Source organism: Pseudochaenichthys georgianus, unplaced genomic scaffold (assembly GCF_902827115.2).
Source record: "Pseudochaenichthys georgianus unplaced genomic scaffold, fPseGeo1.2 scaffold_751_arrow_ctg1, whole genome shotgun sequence".
Taxonomy (NCBI): domain Eukaryota; kingdom Metazoa; phylum Chordata; class Actinopteri; order Perciformes; family Channichthyidae; genus Pseudochaenichthys; species Pseudochaenichthys georgianus.
In genome coordinates, this window is record NW_027263301.1 from 53,618 (window position 1) to 77,363 (window position 23,746).

The 23,746-nt window shown below is 42.0% G+C and overlaps 1 protein-coding gene across 1 annotated transcript; it reads right to left on the reverse strand.

Moving 5' to 3' along the window:
* Positions 1–7: 7 nt before the first annotated feature.
* Positions 8–23,373, reverse strand: idh1 (isocitrate dehydrogenase (NADP(+)) 1). The gene is made up of 9 exons (XM_034079867.1): positions 23,230–23,373; positions 21,668–21,797; positions 12,041–12,332; positions 9,462–9,564; positions 7,998–8,175; positions 6,452–6,603; positions 4,679–4,819; positions 3,089–3,251; positions 8–846 (listed from the first exon to the last, which is right to left on the reverse strand). Exons 2-9 carry the CDS (start codon positions 21,787–21,789, stop codon positions 753–755), a joined length of 1,245 nt encoding a protein of 414 aa, XP_033935758.1. The 5' UTR covers positions 21,790–21,797; positions 23,230–23,373; the 3' UTR covers positions 8–752.
* Between the last annotated feature and the right edge of the window lie 373 nt (positions 23,374–23,746).

Here is a 23,746-nt window from a genome sequence, read left to right on the forward strand (position 1 = left end):
ACGTGCATTATTTATTCAAAAACTCATTTATTAAGAGTTATATTCTGACTTTAACATGATGATTTATTTAGCAGGTTATTGACATACTGCACGGACGCACACGCACACACACACACACACACACAGGAAGGACAAATAAATACACCTCCAACAACTAACTAGTGAAGTTTAATAGCAGTATAAAATCTAAAAGCAAAGCGTCTGTTAGCAGGCTGCGTGAGAAGAGTTGTTGTTGTATGTTGTGCTGCAGAACAGTTAAACGTCATGGCGTGCAGCACGTCCATTTTCATGAGAGGAAACCGGCCGAAAGTGTTGCCCGACGTATCTTTAAAACACAGCATGACAAATGAGAATGAATCGATGAACTTGACACTAAACGAGTAAGGCAGTCAGGGCGGAGAGGCTCCCTCACACACATTCTGTCACCAACACACTCACAGGGGGACCTAGTGCATTCTGGGTAAAGACACTGGGTCCTTCACCCGGTGTCAGTCCTAATGTTTACTGTCTACTAGTTATGCGTTAACAGGGATGAACTCCTCTTCCTTCTGGACCAGAAACCTTCATCCATTAGGCCCAAGGTTCCCGTCTTAAGTCTGTAGATCTCTCAGGGCAAACTCCTTCGTCTTCAGTGGTAACTCCTGTTTGAATGTGTGTGTGTGTGTGTGTGTGTGTGTGTGTGTGTGTGTGTGTGTGTGTGTGTGTGTGTGTGTGTGTGTGTGTGTGGGGGGGGGGGGGCGTGTGTAGGGAGATCACAGTTTGGGGGGGTTAGCCAGCTTGATCTTCAGGTTCTCTGCCAGCTTGTCCAGGAACTCAAAGGTGTTCAAGTAGTCGGCACGAGTCACACTGCAGAGAGAGAACAAGGAGAAAGGGTTGAGTGAACTTGAACGATACTTTGGGAGTGTGACTGCGACGGTACGCTTGTATACACAGCTGTATTACAGAGGATTTATTCCAACAAGGAGACATTTGGTAGGACAAACTCGAGTGGGGATAAGGAACAAGTTTACAAACTCAATATGTACTGAAGCTTTCCAGTAATAAGTATTGACTGAGTTTATCGGTGACACGACTACAGGAAGTGTCATTTAATATACTTTTATTTAAAGTGGACCTATCATGCTATATTTGAATAATATATTGTAGGGCCATACCTATACAAAACATGTCTGTGAAGTTTTTGTTTCAAAATACCAAACAGATCATGCATTTTAGCCATGCCTCATTTCGCTCCATTCGTTCTATTCCAGCCCTGTCTTCACAAGGGCTGATTCTGTGGCAAATGAGCTGCAGCTGACCACGCCCCCCTGCAAAGGAGGGGGGCGTGGCACGAGCGCCATGTTGCCATGCTGTTGCCATGCTGTTGCCATGCTGTTGCCATGCCACGGCAACCTCCCATTCCCCTGATAGGTGGAGAGTTGCCCATATAGGCGGAACTCCTCGTATCTGACGTCAGAGATATTTCAAATCTGTATCAGTCTGTATCAGATCCGTTGCAGCCCCGTTTTTACAGATTTGGGTATGGAGGAAAAGAGAGAGGGTTGAGTTCCCTGACACACCGGGGACACATAAGTATACAAGACGTACACAAGTGCATTTTGCATGATAGGTCCCCTTTAAGTGTAGCTTCTTGAGATACTCAACTTATGCTAGCCTCATTCAAACAGTGCATATCTTCTAGTGTTGCACTGGAGAAGACTACACATGTTTTCTCTTATGTTGACAGGCCATACATGTATCTACTACATTTAGGATTTCCTCTGCGAATGCAAGAAGACATTCATATGCAGTTATAAAATACCAACCTAATATTGAGCAGAAATAAGAAAACATACTATTACTATACTATACGGCCTGATGTTGTATGAAACAAACAGCTAGACTTGAGATAGTGGGACAACATGATAAAGGATCTATGATGGCGTGTCCAGGGGGAGCACTGCAGCGGGCAGAGCAGAAACACTTCTGTGTTAGATAAGGAGAGACGAACTTTGACACATTTAGTAGGACAAACTGTACTGGGGATAAGGAGCAAGTTTACACAACTCAATATGTGCTAAAGCTTTCCACTAATAAGTATTGACTGACTTTATACATTGACTATTTTACAAGCCTACAGAAAGTGTCATTTATTTTACTTGTAGATACTAAACTTGTTCACCAAAGTCAAAGCGAGTGTTGTGCAAGCGAATACTAAAGATGTGTATAAAGGAAAAATGCCATATCTACTGAATTATGGAATTTCTCTGCACATGTCAAAAGACATGTTGACCTCAAATACAAACTTAATCTGTGAAATGCTTTTGAATGTCTTTCTCACACAACAAAGGCCATATTTAACTGCCTGATATTGTATGATCTGTGCAGCTCGACTTGTAATGAAGGTACAATGGTGGGTGAAACTCCAACCCCTAGTACATTCTTATGTGTGACCTGCTCCATCGAAATCAGTCGCATTGACCCGAAGACACATGCTGAGTTGTATACACTGCTGGAAAGAGGAGAGTCCTAGCTTTCTGATGATATCGGGTTTGTTGTTGTACTCCAAATATTAAGCAACATATGTCACATTATATAATGACTATCACCGAGTCCTCACTTTGAGAAAAAGGCCTTCAAAGTTTCCTCTCCTCTGGAATCCATCGATCTGATTGGTTGTTAGCAAATGATCAAAATACTACGGAGGGAAGATATTTTCGTTTGGATTACTGGTCTGGGGGAAGCTCACGAGTGTGTGTGTATACGTCACAGACAGTGGAGTAGAAACTTTGTGTTGGATAAAGGACACAGCTATGTATGCAAAATGTAACCCCACAGTCACACTCCCAAGTTTATATGATAATAACAATAATGATAATAATAATAATTATCAGTTTACATAAAAATAGAATGAGAAATGAAACTGTCTTGTTATCTGAACATGGACTTGTAGGAATTAATTCGTTTTACTTGATTATTTTTACCCTGGAAATGGGTGTACATATGTATGTGTATATATATATACCTCCCGTTTCTACACATTTTGATTGTTTTTTTATATAAACTGTTGAAATAGTATAATAGATAATACAAAATAAAATAAACTAACTTTGCGAGTCCCTTGACGCAGATGGCCAGATCTTTGGTCATGAACCCGGCCTCGATGGTCTCCACGCAGACGGACTCCAGCGCCTCGGAGAAAACTCTCAGCTCTGAGTTTTTGTCCAGCTTCGCCCGGTGCAAAAGGCCCTGCGTCCACGCGAAGATGGAGGCTGCATAAAACACAAGATTAACACCTGAGCTTTTGAAAGGACATCCATAACATTCATCGGTCTGCAACTACACATTATTTATCCAATATATCACATTCCAATTACTTGTATATAGACTCTCCTTGCACTATTTATATTCTATTTGTATTACTTGCACTATTTTAACTATTGTATCCGTTTTATTGTGTTGCACTGTTGGAGGAGCAGGTGACCTCAGATTTTCATCGACATTTCTACACTTTTTAAGTTTGTTTGTTTTGAATTATGATGTGTTCAATGCCTCTGTGAAGCACTTTGATTTGCCTCTGTATCTTAAAATGTGCTGTACAAAAAAACTAACCTTGTCTTCTCATTTTGCTGCAACACCATCGTATACAATGTTGTTGCCTTGTTTTTAATCTGTAAAGCCCACCGAGACAAACTTGCTTTGTGATATTGGGCTATACAAATAAAGTTTTATTTGATTTCTATTTTTATTTGTTTTACTTGCACTATTTTAACTATTTTGTCTGTTTTATTGTGTTGCTCTGTTGGAGGAGCATGTGACCTCAGATTGTCATTGATATATCTAAACTGTAGCTGTTAGAGCCAGTGTTTAGTTTATAAGAAAGGCCACCTAATTGTGACGTCTGTAGTCAACACACTATAAAAGACTACAATTCCCTGCTCTAAAGCAGTGTTTCTCAAACCAAGGACCACCAATACAAAAACACTCGCGGACCACCTAACCACCAAATATCCAAAAACACAGTTTTTCTAGAACAGATTACAAATCGCCTGAAAATGGTACAAACAAGTGGCAACATGTGTGATGAAGGTGTTGCGCTGGGCTATATCATGCAATCGAAAGTGAAACGTAAGCTCTCTCCATTGCGGAGATATTCCCGCGAGAGTGCGGAAAACTCAAATGTATTTATTTAAAATTTGAAATGTTACCAATATACTCACGGACCACTAGGGGGCGCTCACAGACCACCAGTGGTCCGCGGACCACACTTTGAGAAGCACTGGTCTAGAGGGACAGTGATGGGCAGCAACCTGTCAGAAAGACGCTGTTGATTACCCTTTAAGTTATGAAGTTATATAAGCCTTATCAAGAAAGAACGAAGTTGTTTGTTATGTTATTTGAGTTTTGCCTCTTTGTTTTGAATGTTGTAAAGGCCTCTTTTCTTTGTTGCATGTGTAAAAGTGTGTTATTTTATCTTGAGCAAACACATCGCATCTCAAAACCATCGGAGGCCACGCAACTCTTCAACTGTAAGTAATTTAAAGGAAATAAAACGAGTTAAAAATGTGTGTTTAAAGCGTCTAGTGGCTTGATGGAAACACAAGGAAGGAAGCCACGACAGTAACTATGTACACATGACAAGCAAAGCCTTGAATCTCGATCTGTGGGTTTGTGTGTAGGTGGTAGCTGAAGTGTGTACCGATGGGGTTGGTGGAGGTCTCCTTCCCCTGCTGGTGCTGTCTGTAGTGACGGGTGACGGTGCCGTGCGCCGCCTCAGACTCCACGGTGCGTCCGTCAGGGCAGATCAGAACGCTGCTCATCATCCCCAGGGAGCCGTAGCCTGGAACACAGACACATGTCACCAACAGAACATGTTTTAAACTAAGACGGCAGCATTTCTATTTTATTGTTACCACATGCCGCCAATGGAGGAGTCAGATTATTATTCATGTTCATGTTAAAACTAAGGACAGTATAGCCTTTGCATCTATCTTAGCACGAAGAAGAATACTCCTAGAATGGACATCTTCTATACCACCTAAAGCATCTCTATGGCTTAAAGATCTAATGTTGTACCTGAACTTGGAGAAGATTAAATATAACCTGAGGGGCTCCTCAAAACGATTAGAATCTGTCTGGGGCTCTATGATAGCCTACACAGCTGAACTTAAGACACTACATTAAGAAGAAATGGGGGGAACTACGAATATATATTTGTTTTTTTTCCTTTGTTTTTCTTTTGTCTCTTTTTATATTAATTTTTTATTTATTTATTTGTTCTGTCTTTGTATACATGTATGTATGTAGGTAGGTACGTGTATGTATGTGCATGTGTACATACATATGAGTACAAGTATTACTGTTACTATTCTTTATTCCCTTATCTATACATTTTCTTTTAATATTATCTTCTATATTACTTTACTTTTACCTATACAGGTATCCATCTTACTTATTTAGTTAGTTATTTATTTTACTAGCTAGGACCGGGAGGGGGGGAAAGGGGAAAAATAAATAAAAATATTGACTGTATAAATGTAAACTCATTGTGCCTGACTCAATTAAAAAAAAAAAAAATTATTATTATTCATGTTATTAGACATAGTTGTTATACATGGTCAATAACATAACTCCTGATAGGGATACGTTGTTTCTAGAGAAACACCTTTTATGAATTTTCGTTTTCGTTTGAGATGCCTATGTGAAGCACTTTGAATTGCCTCTGTGTCTTAAAATGTGCTAAAATATCATGCAATTGTATGTCTATAAGAAATCCTTCATTGTAATATCGACTTTCTTCTAAACGACAATAAGTTACAAGACTTTCTTCAAGTGTCACTGATCTAAAAACACTGCTGCAGGAAAATAGACATACCGTACTTCTCGGACTATAAAGCGCACCTGCATATGAGCCGCAGCAGCTAAATTGTCCGTCTGTCTTGCTCTCGTTCTGTCTCTCGGTTCCACTTTCACTTTGGCGCGCGACCTGTCTCACTCTTTTCCGGCCTCCAGCTTCTCCTGCTGGAGCCCGCCGCTTAGAGGTGGCGGGCGCGGACCGGTCATAGAGCCCATAGTGTTAAAGGTGGTTAATTTTACCTGTAACATCCATAGATTTAGGAGGTCCCCTAGTGGCCGTTAGCTGTACAAAGAAAATGGGGGGAAAAGTCGCGGCTTATAGTCCGAAAAGTACGGTACTTCTCTGGCATGTTTTTCTTTTGCTGAAGAAAAAATAGCTGCAATATTTCCGTTGTTTTAACTATTTTGAAAGAGAAACTTTGCTTGAATTCAGAAGGCTTTGCATCATTCACTGTGTGAGGCTGGGTTAGCATGTAGCATGTAGCATCGTCCGGTGCACGCTCACTAACTGGTGAGGCAGGTGTTGCAACATGCTCGTTTGAAATCTTCCCTCCTGCTGTTTAAGAACTTTGACACCGACTATATGATCTTCCACCCTCAGCATGCTTCCTCTCACCCTGAGCCACAGAGTCGGACTGCACGTCTCCGTCGTAGTTCTTGCAGGCCCAGATGAAGCCTCCGTCTGACTTCATGGCCTGAGCCACCATGTCGTCGATCAGGCGGTGCTCGTACCAGATGCCTTTCTCCACAAACTGAGCGTGGTACTCCCTGAGCACAGGAGGAAGGAGAGTCTGAGTCTAGATGGATACAACTAGACGGATAACTGCCCTTAACCTGACAACAGGAAGTTACTGATCGATGGATGTGATCTCCCCACCGCGTAGGTAGGTAGGTAGGTAGGTAGGTAGGTAGGTAGGTAGGTAGGTAGGTAGGTGGGTAGGCGGGTAGGCGGGAAGGCGGGTAGGCGGGCAGGCGGGTAGGCGGGCAGGCGGGTAGGCAGGCAGGTAGGTAGATGGGCAGGTAGGTAGGTAGATGGGTAGGTAGGTAGGTAGGTAGGTAGGTAGGCAGGCAGGTAGGTAGATGGGCAGGTAGGTAGGTAGATGGGTAGGTAGGTAGGTAGGTGGGTAGGTAGGTAGGTAGGTAGGTAGGTAGGCAGGTAGGTAGGTGGGCAGGTAGGTAGGTGGGTAGGTGGGCAGGTAGGTAGGTGGGTAGGCGGGTAGGTAGGTAGGTAGATGGGCAGGTAGGTAGGTAGATGGGTAGGTAGGTAGGTAGGTGGGTAGGTAGGTAGGTGGGTAGGTAGATGGGCAGGTAGGTAGGTAGGTAGGTAGGTAGGTAGGTAGGTAGGTAGGTAGGTAGGTAGGTAGGTAGGTAGGTAGGTAGGTAGGTAGGTAGGTAGGTAGGTAGGTGGGTAGGCGGGTAGGTGGGTAGATGGGTAGGTAGGTAGGTAGGTGGGTAGGTAGGTAGATGGGTAGGTAGGTAGGTGGGTAGGTAGGTAGGTGGGTAGGCGGGTAGGTAGGTAGGTAGATGGGTAGGTAGGTAGGTAGGTAGGTAGATGGGTAGGTAGGTAGATGGGTAGGTAGGTAGGTAGGTAGGTAGGTAGGTAGGTAGGTGGGTAGATGGGTAGGTAGGTAGGTAGGTAGGTAGAGGGATATATGAATAGGTAGGTAGGTAGGTAGGTAGGTAGGTAGGTAGGTAGATGGGTAGGTAGGTAGGTAGGTAGGTAGGCAGGTAGGTAGGTAGGTAGGTAGGTAGGTAGGTAGGTAGGTAGGTAGGTAGGTAGGTAGGTAGGTAGGTAGGTAGATGGGTAGGTAGGTGGGTAGGCGGGTAGGTAGGTAGGTAGGTAGGTAGGTAGGTAGGTAGGTAGGTAGGTAGGTAGGTAGATGGGTAGGTAGGCGGGTAGGCGGGTAGGTAGGTAGGTAGGTAGGTAGGTAGGTAGGTAGGTAGGTAGGTAGGTAGATCAAATGTTTTTAAGCCTAAAAAAAAAGTCTTCCAAAAGTATTGTTTTGTGTAGGTGATTTGAACACATTTCCAGGGCATGTGGATATGGATGTTTTCTTTACTGTAATATTAACTAAAACTCCATTATCTTTGTCCTGTCAAGCTCTTTGTGAGAAGTGCTGGTTTAAAGTGTACGTGAGAGGCACTATGCATGAGCTCCTTACTTCTCGTAGATCTCCTGGAAGATGTCCTTGAAGCGCCCGTCGTACTTCTTGAGGATGGTGTTCTTGGTGCTGAGGTACACCGCCCAGCCTTTCAACAGAGCCATCTGGAAGGAGCTGTGGGCGAAGTCCCGGATGGATTTATCCGTGTTGTACATCCCCATCGCTACACCCCCTGTGCCTGAACACACACACACACACACACTCAGTTTAGTACATTCACATGCAATAATATCACGGTCAGATGGATACACTTTTCAGTATTTATTATCGTTATGGAAGACTTGTTATTGTGTTAGAGAGGGGTCTGGAAGCAGGATCATATATCGACAGAGAGGGCACGAGTACACACGTCCTTTACTCAAGTAGAAGTACAGATACTCGTGTTTCAAAATACTCTGGTGAAAGTAGAAGTACTGACTAAACTTCTTTACTCAAGTCAAAGTAAAGAGGCTTTGAAGTGTACTTCAGTAAAAAGTACCCATAACTAGCAGCTGCTTTAAAGAGTACCTGACCTCCCTTTATATCAATAGAACAATAATGTCATTGTTAGCTAATGAATGTTTCCACGGCAACATGACAACGTTTCCATTGGTCCCTCTTCTTTAGAGAAGACCAGGAAGTGATGGATACACGGATCGTGTTCCAACCAATAGGCACGCAGTGACTCTAAAGAATAATGATCACGCACCAACACACATTCAGACTAAAGGAACCAGCTGTTTGGGAAATGAGAGAAGTAGAAAGTACAAGTATTTGGGTTCAACATGTAAGAAGTAGTAAGTACAGGTATTTGAGTTCAACATGTAAGAAGTAGAAAGTACAGGTATTTGAGTTCAACATGAGAGAAGTAGAAAGTACAGGTATTTGAGTTCAACATGAGAGAAGTAGAAAGTACAGGTATTTGAGTTCAACATGAGAGAAGTGGAAAGTACAGGTATTTGAGTTCAACATGAGAGAAGTAGAAAGTACAGGTATTTGAGTTCAACATGTAAGAAGTAGAAAGTACAGGTATTTGAGTTCAACATGTAAGAAGTAGAAAGTACAGGTATTTGAGTTCAACATGAGAGAAGTAGAAAGTACAGGTATTTGAGTTCAACATGAGAGAAGTAGAAAGTACAGGTATTTGAGTTCAACATGTAAGAAGTAGAAAGTACAGGTATTTGAGTTCAACATGTGAGAAGTAGAAAGTACAGGTATTTGAGTTCAACATGTAAGAAGTAGAAAGTTCAGGTATTTGAGTTCAACATGTAAGAAGTAGAAAGTACAGGTATTTGAGTTCAACATGTAAGAAGTAGAAAGTACAGGTATTTGTGTTCAAAATGTAAGAAGTCAAAGTAAAAAGTCGTCAGAAAAATAAGTAGTGGAGTAAAGTACTGATACCAGAAACATGTACTTAAGTACAGCAACAAAGTATTTGCACTCCACTACTTCCCACCTCTGTATATCGACTAGTTGTGTTCTTACCCTCAAACTCATGGATGACGTATTTCACTGGCTCTCCATCTTTGGGGGTGTAGGTCATCTCCACTTTCCCCGGACCGGGCACCACGAAGTCTGTGGCTTTGTACTGTGGGGGGGGGGGGGGCGGGGGGGGGCACGGAGGAAGATGAGGGTGAGAAAGCAAAACAGATAAAGGTCCACTGAGAGCTGCGTAGTAAAGCGGGGTCAATCAGATGTGCTTTTGTTATAATATTTGATTGATTTTTACTTCAGCATTAAATTCATGCAGTTTGACATCAATTCACTTTCCATCTTTGTCTTTAGACGTTAACTTAGACGTTTCTTAGGAGGCAGAAGAAAAGGAAAGAGTTTCAGAATACCGTCAGACTCATACAGGACTCCATCTCTTTGTAAAATGGTCTCTGTAGCCTTATCGCATACATTATTTGTTAACAGTTTTTTTGTTTGTTTTTTGAATCACGTCCTAGATTGGGGTTTCAGTTTTCAGCCTTCTCATTGCGATGCATTAAATAGCAGCCCCTGAAAAGAACCAACATATGTTGCCCCTCTCTAGCGTTGGGCAATATGGGCACACTCTTATATGATGCTCACTACTTCCGTGTCATATTACATTAAAAAAAGTAATTGTTTTTAAGCTAAATTAAGAAATGTAGGTCAAATCAGTTTTACCATGCATCACTTGTAATGACGTTCTCATTTGATTTGCCGCATTGGAGACGGTTTTAACGGAAGGGTTAGGGAACAGGTTTGTTGAACACCAGCAGGGTTTCAGTCAGCGGGATATTAAACAATATTGAGACAACACAGAAATCACACGAGAACAACGACCGCTTCCTAGTCTTTGGAACTATTACAGGGTATACAAAGTTTCTCAGGGTGCCAACACATCCAGGAACGGCTTCGGTCACCATTCGAGTGTGGTTTCATCTTTGAGGTCCACCAGCAGCTAACTCTGCAGGTATTCGCAGAGTCTGGAAGTGTCTTGTTTAGGAGTTACAGAGACAGCTTTTGAAAGATATGAATTAATTAATTCCTATAAATGATTGTTGGCTCAAAGTTACAAAATCAGAGCCATAACCTGCAGCAGTGGAGTCAGCCGAGGCTTTGACGTGCACACCTCGATACCCAGAGGATATTATATATATTATAACATCTGTTTGACACTTCCCCTGCATCGCTCTCACCTGAGTGGAGAGCTGTTGACGTTGGCACAGCGCCGCGAGCAACCGTATGCTATAATCTGTGATTGCTGCAGCTTGTCGGGCTGTAGGGGTAGAACATTATGGTCCAAAGGCTGATGCAATATAATTATTGACTTAGTCTCTCCTGACAACCAGACAATGTCTCACATCAACTCATACGTGAGCCGACAGCCCGGCAGCAGTCGGCTTGTCACGGAGCTTTTTGTTTGAAATCATGCTTCAGTCACGGTGAGATAATCCGGTGTCTCTGCACTCCGATAAAGACTCCCACACGATGCTACACAGCTACAGTCGCTCCTTTCAAATCCAAAGATTGAAAGGCTTTTTTTGTCATACGCATCATCGCTCAAGTGTAGGCAATGAAAGAGGCTTCTCACACAGCGCCACATGCGATGTAATCAGACACGAAAAGAAGAGGACAGAAAGAGGAGTGCAAGGAAGGCAATTGTGTTGAGAGTAAACTCTAATCCTGTTGATATGATTGAGGATCATTTCAACCTCATGTGAGGCGAGACATGGACGTGTGGAGCCGACACTTTGAAGTGTAATATTAGGACGTTTGACCTCCAGAAGTCGTAGGATGAATAAAATATGAATCTACTATATGTTTGTGGGCTGAGTGTCTATCTTTGCAGCGCCCAACTCCTGAGTAATCCAAGAATAGACAAAGATGTGGTTCATGGCTAGCAGTGACCGTACCCACCTGTCTCTAACCCTTAATTATACATCACTTTAAGCCTTAACCCTCTGGAGGGTATTTTCTCGATTTTTAGATGCTTTCTTAAATCACCTTTTAAATCTATTTCTTCTGACATGGCACCCCAAGTGTTACATATCAACATGTCAGGACACTCTCTGGTCTTGCTATATATGCATATTACTCACCTTAGAGCACTGTTTGATTGACTGTTTTGTTTACTTGGTGGGTAGGCCCTTAGTGATTTCTCGATGTCCATTGGCCATTTCAGACCAAGATGGCTGCCGGCCGAGATTTCCTTGACGGACACACGAATCCACCAATCCCACACAGTGTAAAGTCAAGCTGCTTTGAGCGGCCATATTGGCTGCTGTGCCCTGGTTACAGTCTCACAGGAGATACCGCTGGAAAGCTACTCTTCCAGCGATTCCGCGGATATCTGAATCATATTTCTACTCATTATAATCGAAAATATATGATTAATTACGTAAAATTATGCGGGTCCACCGACTCCAGAGGATTAATAACAAAGGTTATACCGAACCCATTTGTTCTTAACTGGCAGTACACATGTTTATTTCTGTGATGACAAATGACGTAATGACGTATGGGATGTGTCTTCTAGATGTTGGAATATCGCAGACGAGAACCGTTTAGATTGTCCTAAAGCATTGCAACAGTACCTGGTCTCCGTGTGCGTGCCTGCCGATGACGATGGGCTTGGTCCAGCCGGGCACCAGGCGGGGGATGTTCTTGCAGAGGATGGGCTCCCTGAACACGGTTCCTCCCAGGATGTTCCGGATGGTGCCGTTTGGAGAGCGCCACATCTGCTTCAGCTTGAACTCCTCCACGCGGTTCTCATCTGGCGTGATGGTGGCACATTTGATGCCCACGCTGTAACGCTGGACCGCCTCCGCCGCCTCCACCGTGATCCGGTCGTCGGTCGCATCGCGGCTCTCCATACCCAGGTCATAGCTGCACAGGAAGAGACAAGATGAGGGACTTTAGTTCATATTGCAGTAAAGAAAACGTCCATTCAGTACACACAGAGCTGAGTCCAGATCAAAAGGCTCTGAGCAGCTTTTCTCACTGATCCTGCTGTTCAATGTTCAATGTTCGTTGTTCACGTGTTGTGTCTTGATGTCTGTCTGTTGTTCACGTATTATCGTATCGTTTGTCCTGGAAATGTGTTCATGTCCTACACCTCTGTAAGCAAAACCATACTTTTTTCAAGACTTTATTTTGAGGCATAAAAACATTTTTTATTAACAAACAAAGTGCTAAACTTCAGGATCATTTTTTAATCAAAAATAATGTGGAAAGTAGCCTGGATATATTTGATAAAAGTTGTATCAATGTTTTTATATTTTGCAACTGTACATTTGTATTTCAACATGTATATTTTCTACTTTTTTTAAATGCCATTTTATTTCTATCGAGATGTTTTGGATTGTTTATTTCTAGTCTTTCTAGTTTGTATTGTACAATGCCATGTCTTATGCTGCTGCAACGCAAACATTTCCCACATTGGGATCAATACAGTACTTCTTATCGTATCTTATCTTAACCGTATCATGACCGAAAGAACGAGATCGCGGATATAAGCGGGCGAGATGGGTTTTCTCCGCAGGGGGGCTGGCGTCTCCCTTAGGGATAAGGTGAGAAGTTCGGTCATCCGGGAGGGACTCGGAGATGAGCCGCTCCTCCTTCGCGTCGAAAGGAGCCAGTTGAGGTGGTTCGGGCACCTAGTTAGGATGCCACCTGGGCGCCTCCCTAGGGAGGTGTTCCAGGCACGTCCAGCTGGGAAGAGACCGAGGGGTAGACCTAGGACCAGGTGGAGGGATTATATCTCTTCGCTGGCCTGGGAGCGCCTTGGGACCCCCCAGTCAGAGCTGGTTGATGTCGCCGGGGAAAGGAACGTTTGGGGCTGGAGCTGCTACCCCCGAGACCCGACCACGGAGAAGCGGAGAAGATGGATGGATGGATAGATGGATGGATAGATGGATGGATGGATGGATGCATGATAGATGGATGGATGGATGGATGGATGGATGGTTGGATGGATGCATGGATGGATGGATGGTTGGATGGATGCATGGATGGATGGATGCATGGATGGTTGGATGGATGCATGGATGGATGGATGGATGCATGGATGGATGGATGGATGCATGGATGCATGGATGGATGCATGGATGGATGCATGGATGGATGGATGGTTGGATGGATGCATGGATGCATGGATGGATGCATGGATGGATGGATGGATGCATGGATGGATGGATGGATGCATGGATGGATGCATGGATGGATGCATGGATGGTTGGATGGATGCATGGATGCATGGATGGATGCATGGATGGATGGATGGATGCATGGATGGATGCATGGATGGTTGGATGCATGCATGGATGGATGGATGCATGGATGGATGGATGCATGGATGGTTGGATGGATGCATGGATGGATGGATGGATGCATGGATGGATGGATGCATGGATGCATGGATGCATGGATGGATGGATGGATGCATGGATGGATGGATGGATGGTTGGATGGATGCATGGATGGATGGATGCATGGATGGATGGATGGATGCATGGATGGATGGATGGATCTTAAGAAAACAATACTTTTTTCAAGACTTGTTTTGAGGCATACAATTTTAAATTTAAACAATTTTTAAAATATTTTTGTCTTAACAAACAAGGTGCTAAACTTCAGGATCGATCAGTAAAAATGCATCTTAAGTATGTGGAAAGTAGCCTATTTTTATCTGGATATATTTGATAAAAGAGAAAATAAACAGCCTAAGAATAAACCAAATAGGTAATGGGAGCTCCGATTAATTCACACCCTTTGATCCTTAAATGCTTCATGTTTTGCTCTGCGCTTAAGTTTGCGATTACACAGAGATGTAAGAAGAAGAAACGGACCAGACATAGAGACCACTTATCAGGGTTCATACACTTTCTCACCAATGATTTTCCATGACTTCTCAATGACCTTTACCTCATTTTCCATGACCTGAAAAGGGTTTATTTGAACATGGAACAGGAAAATAAGGTCTGCATATGAAACATGTAGTGCCTATCTAAAACAAGTCAAATAGTAGGCTTACTAGCTTCTACACGCTAAAGCAACTGCAGTCAGGGAGGCTGGTATGAAAAAGGTGACAAGGACCCGACCCCTGACCCCCTGAAAGCAGCAGTGTCAATAATAACAGAAACGCCAAAGAGTCACATCTAATAGAAATATATAAAAGCATTTATTTTAATTGTGTTGCAGTCAGTTTTTAATTCTGGCAGCACTGTTGAGCATTTTGAAAATGTATTGTCATGCCTGTGCAAGGCTTAGTCTTTCTATCTGTATAGCCACTGGTGTAAAGATAGAAAGACAAAGACAAATCTAAATTCATAAACTCAACAAGTACTATACGTGGGTACAATTTTGAGATACTTGTACTTTATTTAAGTATTTCAATGTTTTGCTACTTTGTACTTCTACTCCTCTACAGTTCAGAGGTACATGGTGTACTTCTACTCCTCTACAGTTCAGAGGTACATGGTGTACTTTTCCTCCACTACAGTTCAGAGGTACATGGTGTACTTCTACTCCTCTACAGTTCAGAGGTACATGGTGTACTTTTCCTCCACTACATGTATTTAATACCTTCAGTCACTTCTCAGATGTGGATGAATGATGTGAAATCTATCAAGTGTTGAATCAGACTTTAGTTCCACCTGGAGTAAATCCACCAGCTACCCTGCAGTCTACAAAGCCATTCAAACTAGCTGCACCTTCACCAGCTTTGAGAACACTTTCATGATCAATCATTATAAAACACATCATATATATTATTCTGAAATGGACCAATCTGCACAACGACTACTTTTACTGTCTTTCACTATATTTAGATGAGAATACCTTTCTACTTTCACTTGAGTAACATTTTGAATGCAGGACTTTTACTGTAACAGAGTATTCCTACACTCTGGTACTTCTACTTTACTCAAGTACAAGAACTGAGTACTTCTACTTTTACTCAAGTACAAGATCTGAGTACTTCTACTTTTACTCAAGTACAAGACCAGAGTACTTCTACTTTTACTCAAGTACAAGATCTGAGTACTTCTACTTTTACTGAAGTACAAGATCTGAGTACTTCTACTTTTACTCAAGTACAAGATCTGAGTACTTCTACTTTTACTCAAGTACAAGATCTGAGTACTTCTACTTTTACTCAAGTACAAGATCTGAGTACTTCTACTTTTACTCAAGTACAACATCTGAGTACTATACTTTTATTAAGTACAAGATCTGAGTACTTCCACTTCTACTAAAGTACAAGATCTGAGTACTTCTACTCGAGTACAAGATCTGAGTACTTCTACTTTTACTCAAGTAAAAGACCTGAGTACTTCTACTTTTACTCAAGTACAAGATCTGAGTACTTCTACTTTTAAGAACAACATCTGAGTACTTCTACTTTTACTCAAGTAAAAGACCTGAGTACTTCTACTTTTACTCAAGTACAAGATCTGAGTACTTCTACTTTTAAGAACAACATCTGAGTACTTCTACTTTTAATCAAGTACAAGATCTGAGTACTTCTACTTTTACTCTAGCACAATATCTATACTTATACCACCTGTTTATAGCCTATGAAAAAAACTATTAGAAAACGAAGGCTAAAGCTAACGTTAGCAGATAGTGACAATGTATGCTAGCTAGCTAGCTAGCTCAACGATTCCTTAAATTATATTGCGACAGAAAAACTTTTCAGTGCACATCACGCTCTGCCGCTCTGCTCTGAACACCTGAACGGCCCGTTCTAACAGCTGTTCACCAGCGGCTCAGTCTGTGCCACAGTGACTCTGCACAGTTAACGAACGCGCCGTAGATAATGTAGCTGACCCTCATCCCGGAGCAGCAGAGTTCAGCCGGCAGGCAGGAAGACTCGAGCACACAGCTCGCGCTTCATATATTAAAAAATAACACCATGCGCGTCATAATGGCACAACAGCTCGCGACAGCAGATTATTTCGGCGATTAGATAAAATGTCAATTATATTTGACGCAAGTTTAGTTACATTTCCATGACTTTCCCAAAACTTTGGGAAAAACATTGTTTTCCAGAACTTTTCCAGGGCCTGGAATTTGCATTTTGAATTTCCATGACTTTTCCAGGTTTTCAATGACCGTACGAACCCTGCTTTATAATCTGAACAGCAGAGGCATGAGACACCGTTCAACAGAAACACTCTGTTCAGAGAAGGACAGAGATTATTAGCGCCTTGTTTGCTCACGGCAGAACAAAGCAGTAAAAGAGAACGTTCTGTTTGCTTCTCTTTTAATTAGCCAGCAGCTACTCTGTGGATGTTACAGTGCGATCGCTGTGATTTAAAAACTGTGCCAGAGGACATGAGCGACATTAATGAATACTGAAAGAGAGTGCTTCTGCTTAGAGGAACGACTCAAACTGCTGCCAGGGTTTTATCCTCTTATCTGGGCTAATTATATTTCTTGGAAGCCCTGACACAGCGTACATTAAGAACAGATATTAACCTTGTATCTCACTCCCTGAGAGGGAAAAAGTACACACGCCCTTTACTCAAGTGGTGTTTCAAAATACTCTGGTGAAAGTAGAAGTACTGACTAAACTTCTTACTCAAGTCAAAGTAAAGAGGCTTTGAAGTGTACTTCAGTAGAAAGTACCCATAACTAGCAGCTGCTTTAAAGAGTACCTGACCTCCCTTTATATTAATAGAACAATAATATCATTGTTAGCTAATGAATGTTTCCATGCTGAACAACGGCAACATGACAACGTTTCCATTGGTCCCTCTTCTTTAGAGAAGACCAGGAAGTGATGGATACACGGATCGTGTTCCAACCAATAGGCACGCAGTGACTCTAAAGAATAATGACCACGCACCAACACACATTCAGACTAAAGGAACCAGCTGTTTGGAAAATGAGAGAAGTAGAAAGTTCAGGTATTTGTGTTCAACATGTAAGAAGTAGTAAGTACAGGTATTTGTGTTCAACATGTGAGAAGTAGAAAGTACAGGTATTTGAGTTCAACATGTGAGAAGTAGAAAGTACAGGTATTTGAGTTCAACATGTAAGAAGTAGAAAGTACAGGTATTTGTGTTCAACATGTAAGAAGTAGAAAGTACAGGTATTTGGGTTCAACATGTGAGAAGTAGAAAGTACAGGTATTTGAGTTCAACATGTGAGAAGTAGAAAGTACAGGTATTTGGGTTCAACATGTGAGAAGTAGAAAGTACAGGTATTTGAGTTCAACATGTAAGAAGTAGAAAGTTCAGGTATTTGAGTTCAACATGAGAGAAGTAGAAAGTACAGGTATTTGAGTTCAACATGTAAGAAGTAGAAAGTACAGGTATTTGTGTTCAACATGTATGAAGTAGAAAGTACAGGTATTTGTGTTCAACGTGTAAGAAGTAGAAAGTACAGGTATTTGGGTTCAACGTGTAAGAAGTAGAAAGTACAGGTATTTGGGTTCAACGTGTAAGAAGTAGAAAGTACAGGTATTTGTGTTCAACGTGTAAGAAGTAGAAAGTACAGGTATTTGTGTTCAACGTGTAAGAAGTAGAAAGTACAGGTATTTGGGTTCAACATGTGAGAAGTAGAAAGTACAGGTATTTGGGTTCAACATGTAAGAAGTAGAAAGTACAGGTATTTGAGTTCAACATGTAAGAAGTAGAAAGTACAGGTATTTGAGTTCAACATGTAAGAAGTAGAAAGTACAGGTATTTGTGTTCAACATGTAAGAAGTAGAAAGTACAGGTACTTGTGTTCAAAATGTAAGAAGTCAAAGTAAAAAGTTGTCAGAAAAATAAGTAGTAGAGTAAAGTACTGATACCAGAAACATGTATAGTACAGTACTGAAGTATTTGTACTCCACTACTTCCCACCTCCCTCCCTGCACAGCACCGTCTTCCCTCTGTACTTCTTGTTGGGCCTGTTACTCGCCTAAGTGAGGAGAAAATCTGCAAAACCAGCCAGCAACATAAAGGCAGAGGAAACAAGGAATACATTGTGCAACAACGACTGGCTTTCTGCTCCACTTTTTTCACTTGGAATCTCACAAACTGTGAAAAAAGGACGTATACTTGATCTGAAACTAGGCTCAGCTCAATGTGCTTGTCATTCCCTTCCTGTGTTAGCCTAAATGCTTTCTAGGAACCGAATGGCATTGTTTGAAAGCAGCTGTGACCTTTTACCCACTTTCTTTTTTACCCTTCCCCCAAGAGCCAAGCACAATAAGACGTTCAGAGAGTGATGACTAACTGGATGCATACTTAGAGGAAAGTGAGGAATATAGACAAGAGGTTTCAGGTTTCACAAGAACTTGACCGAGTTCATTATTGATTCGAACGTTGTGTCACTTCCTCAGATACTCCAGAAATCCTCAACAAGTTGTCATCTGAAGGAACACTGTACGTTCCCCCGTTATATCTGCAAAAAGAGTTTCCCTACGTTGTTTTAAATCACACTTTTTTTTGAAAAAGTCGCAATGCCATCAGTTGCTTTATTTTGGTCTAATGTATGATCTATGTTATTGATTTCATCACGTTATATTAGTTTGAATACACCAACAATATCTGTTCCTGCAATAGGCGCGTTCACACCGGAGTAATTTTACCCGTACTTTCCCGTTTAGTTCCGTTAGTGCCTGGAATTTTGCGTTCACGCCAAAAAAGAGAACTTAGTTCAGAGAACTTAGTTACCCCCATGTTTAGTGCCTGCTAGAGAGGTGGGACTTTCCTGGGGAGAAAAAAGTACCAATTTCGATTGGCTGGGCGGATTGCAAACCACGCCCCGTAAAACTCTGAAAAGTTTTGTAAAGCTGCCATTTTATTTGCTGGCATTAGCATTAGCATTAGCCCCGCGCACCAACGCAGAGAGACTAACTTATGGCTTCCCCAACTCCGGGGACTTCGGGCCGGGGACTCCGGGTGGCAGTATACGCCGTGAAGTGGTTTGCGGCCTGCCAGTAAACCCAAAGCAGCAGAAGAAGACGACGAAGTGACGTCAGCGGCTTCATTTGCCTAATCTTCCCTCAGGGACTTATTCCAGTGTGAACGCGATCTGTACTTAGTTCATGAGAACTAAAGAGTTCTGATGAACCTTTGTGGGAAAAGTACTGCGGTGTGAATGCGCCTGTTAACGTTTGATGATGAAATACTACAATTTCTATCTGCAAAAGGAATCTAAAGTGCAAAGTGTTGGCTATCTGTCCACACTACACATTGTGAGGGATGGGAACATTAAGGTAGGGACACACCAAGCTGACACCAAAGAACTCACACAGACGGACCCGACTGTTGTGTCGCCTCACGTCTCTGCGTCTTGGCCACGTGTCGCACTGGAACACACCGCAAAGACTTCAGCCGACGGCCAGGAAGCACGTACGAACTGCGCATGCGTGAGTGGCAATAACTCTCCTTACCAGCAGGCGGCGGTAGTGTGTATTCGTCATTCAAAAGAGGCGACAACCGGAAGACAGACTGCGTGATAACCGAGAGAAGAAGAACAGACTGCGTGATATAAACAAACAACAAATAGCGTGTTCCATGTTCACTCTACAGCGAGAAGCTCACGGGGCTTTCCCGAACCTGAGTCGAGAGCTGGAGTTCAATGAAATCTCACATTTGCCTTCTTCATAGTTTGTTTGGGTCCCTCACTTCAGTTTCGCTTCTCATGCACTGATTCGCTAGCTGAACAGCCAATCAGAGTGATTTATTTTGCAGACACCTTTTCGGCCAAACTGGTGTCGGCACGGCCGTAAAGACACGACGGTGCGGGACACACCAATCTGAGTAGGGCGACAGGACGCTCAACGTCGGCCTGACATCCATCGACGGCCAAAATGGGCTTGGTGTGTCCGGGGCTTCAGGGACTCAAACTTCACACAAAAAGGTCATGTAAATAATATAACTGTACAAAGTCCATACCGGAGATAAGAGGAGCGGTGAGGTCAAATGTAGAAACGCTCCAGAAGCTGTAAATGTTCACAATACATACGGTATGGCGAAAACAGTACTAAATGTTTTAGAGAGACAAGATAATTAGTATTGACCACTGAAACTCCTGAACTGCATGCGCTTTGATTGCACAAAATGATTATTCCACTATCAGGAGAAAGTGTGAGATAATTTCAAACTAAATGGTTTACGGTCGAGGTATCACAACAGAGTTATACGTCTTAAAAATACTTTTAAAGAAATGTCTTCTTCACTTTTTAGGGGTTTTGATGTCCTTCTGATTACATGATATCTTAATAATTATAAATAACTAATATTTAAATAGCACTTTTGCTTTAAAGAATGCATAAGGCAATACAATCATTACTATTATCAAACTGCTGTTAATTCTAATGCTGCAGGTGAGATAATAACTGTGCAATCACACCCTGTACCCAACTACTGCTTTGGAAGTAAGATAACACTCTTTAAGGACACCCCACACCACTTTTTAGATTTAAAACACTTACCTTTAGCAAGATGTCTGCCTAGCATCCACACTAATACACACTTTTTTCTTTCCAAGGAAATGGGGAATCAGAAAATAAGCTGTATGTGATGGTTGATATGAAAGTCACTGTTTGAAGGAAAATTTACGCCGTACACGATTTGTATCATTGTCTTGTAATGTACTGTCGAATGTCATGTTTTATGTTATTTGTGGACCCCAGGAAGATTAGCTGTTGTTATGCACCAGCTAATGGGGATCCTAATAAACTATAAACTAATACAGCGTTTTTGAAAAAAAATTAAAACGCCTGTGTGTACAGAGATGACTTAAAACATGACGTGTGGATGTACAAATACTCAGGCACCATCATGGAGGCCTCTGATTTCATAAGAAGCCTTGCAACGGTTCATGAGGTGCTTATCAGATACTCTCGCTCTTCACACTCTTTTGGTTTGGGTCTGGATGAACCAGTCAAACCAGAAATCACAAAGTGTTGGCTAATGTTCTTTAATTCAGTCTCCCCAAGTCCTCACTGTTGATTTGTTACGACACATTGTGCAAAGAAACGTCTATCGACTCAGGAACAGATATTACAAGCAGGTTCTGGTGACAGGAAGCCCGGCACCAGTTTAAAGGAACATGAAAGCAATGAGAGGACACATGTTATCATCGTGAGACACAGAGTCCCACGATTCAATAAAGTCAGACTGAAGCATCCTTTGTGCGTCTTGTGTCTGTTGATGTTACACATGGAGCTGCTGTGATGAAGTCACATTTCAGACGTGATCGTCTCGTCTCGTGCTCACCTGTGCAGGTCCATCTCCAGGTAGGGGAAGATGAGTTTCTCCTTGATGAGCTCCCAGATGACTCGAGTCATCTCGTCACCCTGCATCTCCACCACGGAGCCGGCCTTGATCTTCTGAGCCATGTTTCAGCCTGCGGGAGGACAACAAACAAACAAACAAATAAACATTAAAGACTATGAAGGAGACATCCACCTTCTGCCCTCTGGACGGGGGTTAGGGTCTCAGGTGTTCACACAGGTAATTGCTGCCATGAACTTTAGTCACATGCACTTTGGTCCTCCTACTACAACTTGTTTACTACTACTACCATTTGTAGTTGTTGTTTGTTTCTTATTAAATGGGTTGAAAGTTGTTGTTTCACTAAACAGTGCATTTCTACCACGTTTTCTAACTTTTGTTTAAATGCGGAAACAAAATGGCCCTTGAGGGACAATACACACTCGTTAGATTGAATAAAGCAAACTAGAAAACTTAAAGTAAGCTTGTATACGAACAGATTTAAGAAGTTGTGGCAGTGATATTTAAAAACATACAACCATTGGTTAAGATCTGATTGTTCAGTACATTGTTATAATATTGTATATTTGACTCTTGGTCCGACACAATTAAATGTTTGATTGAAAGAGACTTGCATTGTTTAAGCATTGTCTGCTATTATATAGTACATTCTTAAAGCAATTAAAACCTGTTGCTCAATTCTAGGCAAACAAAAATAATACTTTAACTGTGTGATAGAGACAGAAAGCACCTGTACTAAACACTACAGTTACTCAATGAATGAATGCATTCAAGCGAAACCTAGGAGTAGCCAGGCAATGACTCAGCATTTTATTCCCCCCCGATTTACTCCATAATCCTCTTAACTCTCAAAGTGACCGAGCAACAAACCAGCAGTTAACAAAATCCAGCAAACTCAAATCAGAGTATACTTTATCCTATCTTATTAATTAAAATGAATACTTTAAATGTTGTGATAGTGTTTTAAATTAAGTGTATATAGCTTCCTTTGAGTTGTGAATGCGTGGTCACGTGATTTTGGAGTGTTAATGACAGTTATGGTAGTTTCCCAGCTTGCAGGTTTCTATTGGGGATTGGGAAATGACAGGACGTTCCCAAAAGTTACATAAGCAAACAGGATGATGGTCGCCCGATGGGGAGGAGACAGCCTGCAGAGACAGCTATAGGCAGGCCAGACGAGCAGTGCAAACCATTAGCACACAGAATAACGTACAATTTAGATAGAAATAGCGATAAGGGACGTCAAAAAGCACGAAAACAGGAGGAGTTTGTGAAGATTATGGGTTTTAAAGATCATATTAAGAGCGCATTTATCATACACTCGACTTAATTTCATTGCAGACCCCCATTCGGTGTGATATTTGGTTAAACTCTGTACATTTGAGCACGATAAATAGATTATTTTAGCTATTTATGCACGGTTTCTGCGCACTTTGGCTACCCAGACAATGAGATAACAGCGCATTACACTTCCTTGTGTCGCTGCATCGCCACTACGTCGTTTTGTAGTATGAAAAATGTCATTCCATGTCTCAAACGCCTACCTTGGTTTGGTTAAAGGTCCACGAAGAGGTGAGGAGGCGGAATGATGTCCGGACTGAGCGGAAAACAGCTCAGGATCAGGCTAACAGAGCAGCGGCAGGTACCCGGCTTCCTGGTCCCTCCCGAAACTCACCGACAAGATATTGACCAATCAGCGAAGAGGAAGACAGGCTAAGAGCCAATCAGATAAGCCCACAAAGCGAGAGGAGCTGGATCCGTGTGGGCGGGGTCTAAAATGTAGCTCGCTGATTGGTCAGAGGGAAACTGCGCTATCCTGCCACATAGACTGGAGATGTCTACATTAAAATACTACTAAATAATCTATAATGATTGTTATTTAACACCCTCCCAACACTCTTATAACACATTTTATTTGATGGTGCACTTAATATAAATATGTATTTATTTATGTATTACTTTGATAATTGTTTAATTGTCTAGTCAAACACATTATACAGTTTGCTAAAAGAAAAAAGAAAAAGGAATTTGACTCAGTTTTTTCATTCCACTAACTTTATA